Source organism: Accipiter gentilis, chromosome 7 (assembly GCF_929443795.1).
Source record: "Accipiter gentilis chromosome 7, bAccGen1.1, whole genome shotgun sequence".
NCBI classification, from domain to species: domain Eukaryota; kingdom Metazoa; phylum Chordata; class Aves; order Accipitriformes; family Accipitridae; genus Astur; species Astur gentilis.
Window position 1 is genome coordinate 43,429,742 of NC_064886.1, and position 10,690 is coordinate 43,440,431.

The 10,690-nt window shown below is 49.0% G+C and overlaps 1 protein-coding gene across 2 annotated transcripts; it reads right to left on the bottom strand.

Moving 5' to 3' along the window:
• Positions 1 to 104: 104 nt before the first annotated feature.
• TERF2 (telomeric repeat binding factor 2) lies at positions 105 to 9,427 on the bottom strand. Of its 2 annotated transcripts, none has more exons than XM_049806076.1 (10): positions 9,219 to 9,427; positions 8,892 to 8,987; positions 8,206 to 8,336; positions 7,810 to 7,896; positions 6,947 to 7,093; positions 6,174 to 6,589; positions 5,231 to 5,461; positions 2,912 to 2,997; positions 2,148 to 2,200; positions 105 to 1,116 (listed from the first exon to the last, which is right to left on the bottom strand). In XM_049806076.1, exons 1-10 carry the CDS (start codon positions 9,388 to 9,390, stop codon positions 958 to 960), a joined length of 1,578 nt encoding a protein of 525 aa, XP_049662033.1. In that variant the 5' UTR covers positions 9,391 to 9,427; the 3' UTR covers positions 105 to 957. The 2 variants fall into 2 exon arrangements, with proteins under 2 accessions (XP_049662033.1, XP_049662032.1); XM_049806075.1 differs by having other exon boundaries at positions 5,231 to 5,617.
• Positions 9,428 to 10,690: the final 1,263 nt, after the last annotated feature.

A 10,690-nucleotide genomic window follows, 5' to 3' on the forward strand; every position in this document is an offset into this window, starting at 1 on the left:
CCTGGGGTGATGCATGCCCCAGCAGGGTAGCAAGCAGGCAGTGCCCCAAACTGCCGCATTTCCACCCCTGAGGTATTAATTCACACTTACAACAACTCCTGAAATACAACAAGAAAGGAACTTTATTTTACAGAAGACCACTCAGACATGGACTCCAGCTTTGGCACCTGAAGGGAGGAAACACACGGTGCTCTCGGAGCTCATATGCTTGCAGGGATTGCACACAGGAGGAGGATCTTACCACGAAGGAGAAGTGCCAGTAAAACATGACCAAAATCATTAAGTACTTGGAACTTTTAGTATGGGAACAACTGATGTTTAAGTACTGAAACAAAAAATGTTTTTAAAGCCTCAATGTTGGGAGGGAGAAATTCCCACTTGCAGACTAGCCATTTACAGAGCAGAAAGAAATGTGTGAAAAAAAAAAAATCTAAGCAGATTGCCTTGCCTAAATCTCTTCTCCTCAGAAGCTCTGGGCCTATGTGCTGCTGCTCTCCCACAGGGGACTGAGTGCAAACAGATGAAACAAGCAATTCACAGTGTAGACAATTAAAACACATAAAAATAGCCACTGATGGGATTATCCTGCCATTTGACAGCGTCTGAGCAGAGAAAACTGTCATTTCAGCAGCCCATCAGGTTGGGATTCATTCTACAAAGGCTGCAGTTGTCAGGTGGAAAAGGAAGTCTCCATCCAGGCTGTTTCTGAGCGTATGCAATCAGGCTGTGCAGCTTCTGGCAAACTGCAGAAGACCTAAACAGCAGCTCCAGCTCGAGACACAAGGCTCCTCGGTTCTTGTCAGACATGGTTTCCATCTGCTGCAGAGGGGCTCACCACACCAGTCCCCACACACATGAGCGCAGCAGCCTCCCTGCTACCATTGCTCTGGTCCATCTTTCAAAAGAAAAGTTAAGAAGGTTTGTGCACTGAAAGTCCTGTGGTCCAGGCTTCCAGCCTTAGAGAATTCCCAGCTTTTTCATGGTCCGCCAGCGATCCTTGATCATCACTGCCGTGCGGTTCTGGAAGGGGTATTTCTGGCAAATGGCCTTCCATCTCCCTTCTCCGAACTTCTTCACACCCTCTTTGATCCACTCGCTCTCTTGTACTGTCCATTTCTACAAAAGAGCATGTAAGCAGTGTTCTGTGAGTACAGAGTGCAGTTTCAGGGAGGAGTTGCATTTAGCAGGGAACCATGCTAGAACTCCTTCCTAGCACGTTAGCTTCCCTTTATCATCCATGCTAGTAACATGGAGGAAAGGCAGAGGTAGCACACACAATACTCAATAATTGGTTCACTGTAGATGTGCTCTCCTAACTGTAACAAGTAAGAGAAGTGTCCAGCTCCAGCACAAGCTCAGGAGTAGTTCTGCTTCCCAAAGCACGATACTGATCACATCAAAGAGGAATTACCTTTTGATGGAAGAGCAAACATTGGAGATACAAAGTACTCACTATCTAATAGCATACAAGTAGAGTGTTAAAAAGAAATAATCTGCAAGTTCAGGTCTGCTGGTCCCCTGAATTTTTGTACTGGAGGCCATACACAAAATAACTGAAGAAAGCAGTTACGGGAAAAATAGTGCTACATGGTGGACAGCAGCACAAGAGCCAGCAGCTATCTTCCTACAAGCGAGGGTGAGACAGCTGCTAGTAGCACCAAACTTGGGACTTCTCAGGTAATAGCTGCTGTATGCATGTCCCTCACCCGAACAAGATGCTGAACCTCTCCAGCACGTGGGAAACTTGGCAAACCTAGCTCTGAACCACATGCATCAAGGAAAAGGGACTTCACGCACATACCCAGTGCCTGGTGTGTGGGAGGTGTTCACCTTTAGCCAACTACCAAACTGGGCTCTTTTAACAGAGAAACTCCAGCCAGCTCTGTGAATGCAAAGACCTGCACAAATTGGATCAAGCCTGGGTATTGCAAGCATCGGCCTCAGGAAGCATCGCTTTCCAAGCCAGCCTCTGGTGCTTCATTTAAAGCACAGCAGCAGCTCGCCCTGCTGTAGTGAACTGCAGGCTGCTGAGGAAGTGGTCTGAGCAGCAATCCTCACCAATATATTTCAAATTGTCTGACAGTTTGCTCTTTTATACGGACATGTCCTGATTTCAGGCCTTACCAAAAGGACTTAAGGGACATTACCTGTTTCTTGGAACCGAAGACTGTAGCATTATGGCTGTTCGTCGCAAATGATGCTGAAAAACAAGGCAAGAGGATGATTACATTTCACCATAACTCAGGAGGTGCAGACCTCCTCGAGAAACTGCCTTGGGCTTAACTGCTGAACTATGCAGTCAGCCTACAATGAGAGCATCCCGTGACAGACAATAAAACCAAACTCCTTTATCCCTCCCTTTTCTGCAGCTATAGCATGCACAGCCTTTCTGTTTCAAGCCCAATTGCTTTATGTGAAAGCTTTCCAGTAAGGTCTGTTTTGTTTTAAACTAGCCAGTATGTCAAGAACAGGGGCATTCATCCAGGATGTGGCTACGCTGTATGGTGAGGCTGGAATTAGACACCCATTGTCCACTCCTTTTCACCAGCTAAGCTGCATATCTAGCTGCAAAGGGGACTGGACTGGAAAATGGATCTGGCTGAAGAGGTAAACTTAACCTTTATTTCATGGCACTAAAGTGGGAATGGGGAAAGAGCTGTATTTCCAATATTTACATCCTGTCAGCTAAGGATGATTAGTCTGAAACTTGAACAGGAGTTTTTGGCATGCATTTCAGGTCAGAGGTACAAAGAACAAATGCCTCAGAGTTGGACAGCTACCCATTTTCTTGGGCTTTTAGGATTTCTGGTTTCAAAATTCAGTCACACAGAAGGTAGCAAGACAGCCATGAATAAGCCTCAAAGCCAGGATTATCGTCAGTTAACACCTGCAACAGGGGCTCTGTTCTTACCTGCTTCTGAGAAGAGCTCATCCTCCTCACTCCAACTGTCTTTTTCTTCTTTGCCATATGAGCTGTTCCACCTTCCTTGAAAGGACCTGAAAGCAGGCAAACATTTACTTTGGCTACTGGCTAGGGAGAATGTTTTAGGGGGAGAAGGTGCAGGGACACTGGGAGCCCAGCCCGCAAGCCTGTGATGGGCATACAGTACAGAGAAGTGTGCCCATAAAGTGATATATAAACACGCTGCCACCTCCTCCACTCCCCTCTGAGAGGGAATGAATCCTTAGGAGCCCCTATCTGAAAGTACTGTGTGCAATATATACTCAAATACAAGTGGAATATTGTATTTTGTAGCCAGCATTTGCAAAAACAAGGGTATTAACTACACAATTAAGCACTTAAACAGACACACACAGCTGGACTTCCCAGGCCTTCATGTATGGCACAGACTGGCCAACAGCTCAGGGGAGAAGCCTTTAGTCTTCCCAAGCAGCATTTAATTCTTACTGTTTCACTACTAACACTTCTGAGGTCAACTGAGCTAGAGAGGCCTCTCCATGAGATCAAGCGCCTCAATGCTGTCACCTGCTTCCAGTCCTCAAGCACAAACTTGTGAGATAAAATTAAGTCTGTTAAAAAAGAACTTCAAAAGGTTCACCCCGGCTGTCACATCCAATATAACTGAAGCCCTTTATGACTACAAGAAAATAACTGTTCTCTTATTCTTACTTGAAGTTGCCTCTTTCTTACACCTAAAGATTTGAGAACCAGCTACTGGCAGAGATGCACACAATGAGATTTCCAGACAGATATTGTTAGCACCACTGCTACCATGAGTCCTAACACGTAAAGGCTTCAAGACAAGACATCCACAGAAGCAGCACAGACAATAAATCACTTTCCAGGTGAATGGGAAACCAACTTGCACAATGGCAGGGCTAAAACTCAAGAACTGCTCAAGCCAGCGGCAGCTGCATGGCAGCAGCCTCACTCCGGGCTTCTTCCTGATCCAGCACTAACCCTCGCTTCAGGCACCTGGCACAGGACAGGAAGGCATCACACCCATGTTTGGCCCACAGTATGCTGGTCTGGGAGAGTTCACAAAACATCATCCTATCCCCATGACATTCCCCAGCACCCTTAAAATAAACTCAGACATATCCTTGGGACAGCAACGTCAGCTGCAATGTACTACCAGAAAAAAATGAAAGAGATCAAGTGTCAGCACTCACAAGTCCTTGAAAGGCTAGGAAATTTATTAACTAAAATGACTCTAGGAGGTGGACAACAGTGGAGATAGAAATCCGTCCTCGGCATCATCTCTGACAGTTAGTTTAACCCTGAGCAAGACACACCAGCAAGGTGTCCGAGAGATTTCACCACTGTTTGCAGTGATGCACACCTCTACTTGCAGCCATTCTTCTGTGCTTCAGAGAAAGACAATCCATCTCCAGAGCAGCCAAGCTACACAGAGCACTGAGATCTTTACTGCACGCCTTTCAAAACCAAACCTTTGCATTCTTGACATTCTTAAGCCAGGAACTAAGGGAAATTGTTCTAGTTATCTTTCAAACACATCAAGCTTTCCTCAATCCTCCCAGTTTCAGTCCTGGGGATCCAAAACATCATTACTGCTGGCTGCTGTGCAACTTCACTAAGCAAAAGAAGAGCAACTCAGATGGCAGGAAGCTTTGTTACACCTCCTCTTAGGTTAAGAGTCTCATATCAGTGTTAATTTTAAGACTTCTGCTGGCAAGCCTACTTTGCCATTTTCTGTGGGAAATCCTTATAAAAAGGAAAAAACCCTAACATACCCCACCTCTTATTGCAGTCATTTCAGCTGCAAGGTAAGTGATAACTCATACTGAAGAAACAGTCAGATAGCTACTACTAGAAGTTTCTTAACCAACACGGGTTTCAGGAAAAAAGAGCTTAAGCGAAGTCAGTGTTGAATTACTCAAGAGTTGGAAAGGAGAGTTTAATCTGTTTCACAAGATGCACCTGTAAACTCTTTCCAGCTTCAGCATCACTAACCAAAGTGCAGAGAAACACACATTACCTGCGATGTGCATGCTGGAATCACCTACCAATACTAATTGCAGTACCTCTGATTCACTGCCAGTGAAAGCTGCATCATTTTCTCCTCATCATAAACCAAACAGTAAAGTGTAAGGACAACAGAGCCCAGTTCCACACATGCTAGCAGACAGGGAAGATCAATAGACTCATCTTGAATTAAAGGGTTTTGTTGTTCATGCTACCGCTGTCAGCTGCAAGTCAAAAGATTGGGTGCAGATTAGAATATACCACAAGAGATAGGCTTCATACTTGGCACTCTTAGTAGATACAGGCTGGTCATGCAATTTCTGAACAGGTCTGGAAGCAGAAGATACAACTGGTTCCTGGGAAGAGTCTGGGCTGTCACTCGACTCGCTGTACTGGCTGTCTTGCTCCATGACCAGTTTGCTTATGGTCAACAAGCGTTTGCCCTTATGGGATATTTCAGGAGGGTCTGAGATCTCAGAATCTTGATTCTCCTCTTCCTTCCGTCTCTTGGTTCTGTGGGATACAGAAGGAGACAGTTGCTTGGGGAAAGAAAAGTCTGTTTCATCCAGTTTGGTGAAGAGTGCATCAGAATCCTGGGAGTCCGACAAGATCTTGAAAGCTTCTCTCAGAACAGAAATCCCATACGTGGTTACAGTTCCAGAGGGCTGCCTACAAAATAAACAGAACTGAGCAGGTTGTAAAGATATCACCAAGGTGGCTCCACTTCACTGAAACCAGGCTTTTCCCCTACAGTGTGACACTCCACAATTGACCCTAGGGTGCAAATAAAACCTACTGAAGAGGGCTTTCCCAACCCTTCGGTCTGCCCTCCTTCTAAATGCTGTGGCGTAGCAGGGGAGCGGGTCTTGAGAGAACGTGCCCACACTCCATGCGCCACTGGATGCCCTGCTATTCTTGACTAAGCGCGGAACCATACGGATACCAAATGCTGCTCCACGAGAGCAAACCTTCTGGCAGCCACTGCCCTCCCTCCCTAGTTTACAGAAGTACTACATATCTTCAGAAAAAAAACCCAAACCACCTTAACATTTTTACTGTGATCCAGACAGAAGTTACACTGATAGCCCTTGGGGCTTGCTTGGGCAGACCTTCTTGGGCTGGCATTCAGGGAGATTAAGAGCTGCCTAGACAGAGCAAACTATCCCTCAGAAGAAAACTTCTGCCACACTTCATCCACAATGCAGCGCTGGATTCCTCTGCCCACCTTTCCGAGTCCCTGTAGGACACTCCTGGATGGTCTGAAGCTACTGCTGCTGGTTCTTTAGATACTTCCATAGGCTCTGAAGCATCTTCCAAGATATTAACTGCTGCTGTGAGGTGCTCAGGAGTTGCTTCTGGGTCAGTAGCTCCTTCCATAGGCTCTGGAGCTGCTGCAGAGTCACTAGTTCCTTCCATAGGCTCAGGAGCTACTGCGGGGTCATCTACTCTTTCTGCAGGGTTGGGAGCTCCCTCCAGGTGTTCTGCCGTTTCTGCAGGCTCTGGAGCTCCTGCTGGGCCCTTTGCCCTTCCTGAGGGCTCGGGAGCCGCTGCCTCACCCTTTGGCCCATTTGCAGACTTGGGAGTCACCGATGAGTGTTTTCGTACTTTGGCATGTTCTGAATTCAAAGTCTTTTTCATTATCTTGGACAGAGAAAAAGCACATAACCATTATAAAGATGTTTCCTCATACAGGGTTCACGTCTATCAATTAAAACTTGTTACAGGGACTGAAAAATGCATTCAACTGTATAAATTTTTTAGGAACATACTCAATTTAAAGTATTTTGGATTCAACCCACTGTTAATTAGGTGCCTAAGCTCTAATTCATTACTGGCACAGAAGGCACGCAGAAGCCAAATTACTGTATTTCATTGCCTTGTGGCAAAGAAAGTGTCTGTTCTCCTCCAATCTGCATCTTGTGCCATTTTCCTGCTGTCCCTCGCTGGGGCAGAAGCAAGCACAGAACAGGCAGCTAGGTAAGCAGGGCAGACACGTACCGTTAGCAGCAGTGGCTCCGAATTGTCCACATAGGTCTTCAGGAACTGAAACACGCTCTGCTGGAAGTTCTTGTAAGAGAAGTTTTTGACCACTGGATGAGTGAAATTCTTCTCCCGGATGACAGTCAGCAACTCATTCCGCTTTTTCTAGAGGAGAGATAAGGATGCTCTGAATAGGTATGAGGATATAAATGACAACCACAGGAGCTAGGATCTGGGTGAGGATTGGGCCTTTCCCATTTGATGTTCCCCAGGTGCAACTAATTTACACTGACATAAGGTTGGGAAAAGGGCAGAGAAACAGGAGAACCATCTTGTTTCAGCAATTCTGACTTTTTGCTTCCAGTGCCCAAGACATTACACTGCCTACAGAATAGGAATGGGGACTCTTTTTGCTTTCAGAACCAGCCCTTCTTAAGAACTCGTGCTCTACATGTGAGCTTGAGTTTGCCTCGAGACAAAGGATGAATTTTGATGCCTGCAAGACCCATGACGTATGTGAGGAAACATGAGTAACAGAGGGAGGTCCAAAGTAATGATTGACATGCTTTACAAATGTGTAACACTGAGGGTCTGTCATTCAAGGAGGACTCTTTCCATTTCAGCACCCTTACCCTTTCTTCTTGTTCAGGTTTTCCTAAGAGGCATGCTTCTCAGGGAAACATTTTATGCCGGCGATATGGGTCACAAGTGCCCCCCCCGCCCAATACCCTGTAAGACATATCAGGCCACCCCCAAATATTCTCGCTCCAATACCCTGTAAGACATATCAGACCACCCCCAAATATCCCCACTCCCCAATACCCTGTAAGACATATCGCACAGTCCTCACATAGCCATCTTTCATTCTGGTGCAGACTCACCTGGTTTCTGGGTTCCTTCCCCATATGCCTCTTGACAATTTTTGAAGCTTTATCAAACTCTCCATTTTTGATGCAGACAATAACAGCCTACAGAAGAAAACAAATACCATTTTTTCTGCTGACATTGCATTGACCATACTCTCTAGATCAGCTTTAGAAAAGCATGTATCATAATCAAGTGTGGCACACAGGTAACAGCTTAGTACCAACTTACACAGAGAAACAACTTCTACGTTAATTGATGAAGAAGCACGTACACTGAAGATACGCATTTGCAGCCAAGTCAGTACTAACGATGGTATTCTATACGTGAGGCAATTCCCACTGTCATTTACACAAGATCTTTCTAAGACAAAAGATGAGCAGAGTATTTATTGAAAAAGAAAAAGGTCTTACAGCTTCCTTCACCATCTTCTCAACAGTTTCCATCGTCTTTTCAGCCACAGAGAATTCTCTCTGAATGAGCTCCAGGATACTGATCGCCGATTCAAGAGGGGTGAGCTCCGCCTCTTTATCGAAGGTGCAATCTACAAGAATTCACAGCCATTGGTTTGGGAGGCGTTCACAGCGATGCCTTACAGGCAGCTAGTTATGTATTTACTCAGTTTGACTGCAAATTCTACAGCTACAGAAGATGAAGATGAGAAGGAATGGCAGGCTGACTGCCAAGTGTCTAAACTGCAAGATCCCACCCCCCCCAGGCACAGAAAGCTACAGAAACACCGCTTGACTACAAATAACTGATCCGGGGGAGCATTTCAGAAGCTACGAGGCTAAGCAGGAATCACAAGGCTGCTACATTCAGATAGCAGGACAGCCCTAGAGCTTGGGTTCAAGCACATTGCTCTTGGCTACAGCAGCACGATGCAGACACGAACAGTCATGCTCTCTGGCTGTCACCCTCCCAGGAGAGCTCCTACAGCTTAACAGCTTCAGCCCAGACCTCTACTCTGTGCAGAAACACAGATCCTGGGAGCTGCAGAGACACAGCCACAGAACAGGTCACACCCCAGCTGGGGGACCAGGCTTCGAGCCAAGACTGGGGTTTCCCCAGGGCCTTGCAGGGAGCGCTGGGGACCCACCAAGGTTCTCGCCTTCTTCAATCCGCGACAAGAGTTGCATCATGCGCAGCATCTGGGCCACCATGGGCTCCTTCTCCAGGGGCCGCACAAGCAGGGCTGTGGGACGAGAGGCAGGTTACACCGGTACCGCAGGGCCCAGCTCCGGCCCCAGCTCCCCCTCGCAGCCCAGCCCACGGCCCCGGCCCCCCTCACCCCCGACCGGGGCCTGCCCCTGCCCCTCCCCAACCGCCGCCCTGCTCGCCCTCCCGGGCTATCCCCGCTCCCGTTCCCCTTCCCCGGGAACCCAGCCAGCCCGACACCCCCCCGGGCCCGGCCCGCGTGGCCCACCCTGCATGACGTCACGGAGCTGGCGGAAGTCGCGGTTCCGCCCGGATCGGTAGGCCGCCATGGCCTGGTGGAAGTAGAACTGCAGGACCCAACCGTTCACCGTTTCCTCGGGGACGCCCCCCGGCGCCGCCATCCTCTCCCGCCGGCCGGTCCGCAGCCGCCTCCCTACCATCCCGCCGGGAACTGACGCCACTCCCCGGCGGAAGTGACGATCGAACCCGAACCGCCGCCACGCCCCCACCCCGATGCGATAGCAGTATTACACGGCAGGCGCCAACAGCTCCCGGCGCGCACCGCGCCAGCCCCGCCGCGCCTACAGCCCCCAGCGTGCACCGCGCCGGTCGCCGGTCTGGGCTGGCGCCCCCTACCGGGCGGGCGGGCCGCTGCAGGGCCGGTCCTAGCAGGCAAGGGAATTGCAGGCAGGGTCCCTCGGGGCTGGGGACCCACCCGCCGCCCATCGTGGGCATCGAGGCGGGCTCCTGCCGCGGGGAGGAGGCCCCGCCGGCACAAGGCCCCCTCTCCAACCGGAGCCGAGGGACACATGGGCTCGTACTGGGTCCTACGAGTTCGGAGGTCGTTCTCTGCCTGCCAAAATGTAAAGACAGAGCGAGGGGCTGAAGAAGGATGCCTTCCTCACGCTCTTCCAACCTCAGGCTTCATTCTCCGGCAAAAACAGCATTTCCAGGAGCACCGGTTACCTTACAGCTGAGAAACGTGGAAACCGCCATCGGTAAATTGTGAGGGATCCCCTGAGCCCAGCGCTTCACCTCGGTCCAGAGGCGTCCATTCAACCTGTTCTGGTACCTAAACCAGAGTCAGCGCCAGCTCTGCCGGCACAGGCGGATGCTTGGAACCGACGGGCGGAGCAGAGCCAGGCCATGCTGCTCGGGGTTCACAACAGAAACGGCAATGGAAACCGCAAAGCGTACCCGCACAGCCTTGCCAGCTGCTGCGGTCGAGAAGGGGGTAGGGAGCACTGACACCTAACTCGGCTGCAGCACAACCGGCATCTGCGGATGTGGCTGAACCCTTCAAGTATTAGACAGGAGTTGTTATTTTGTACTTCATTTGGTTTTTTTTTAATTTATTATTTTATGCTCTTTATTCTTGTCTTTTGAACAGCCAGGACATTTTCATATGCTGTTGACACCCGTTCCTTGTACTCCAGCCATCTGCAAATCCCGTTCCCCTAACCTGTAACACCAAAATGAGGTCCACATTTCAGCGTCTTGGGGCAGAGTTTTTCCCACAGTTACTTGGGCTTCGTGTAACGAATCCAAAGCCCTGGCATCCCAGCAATCCCAGTGAATGAGGGCCAAGAAGAACTGGTGCCCCGAGGAGGCTGGTTTAGGCGAAGGCCAAGCAGATCCTCCAGACTATGGGTTGGTTCTCTGCTGCTCCAGGATCACTCTTACTCAGATGCGGTGTCGCTTTGGCTCAGGGAACATCACTGACACCGTTCTGGAGACTAT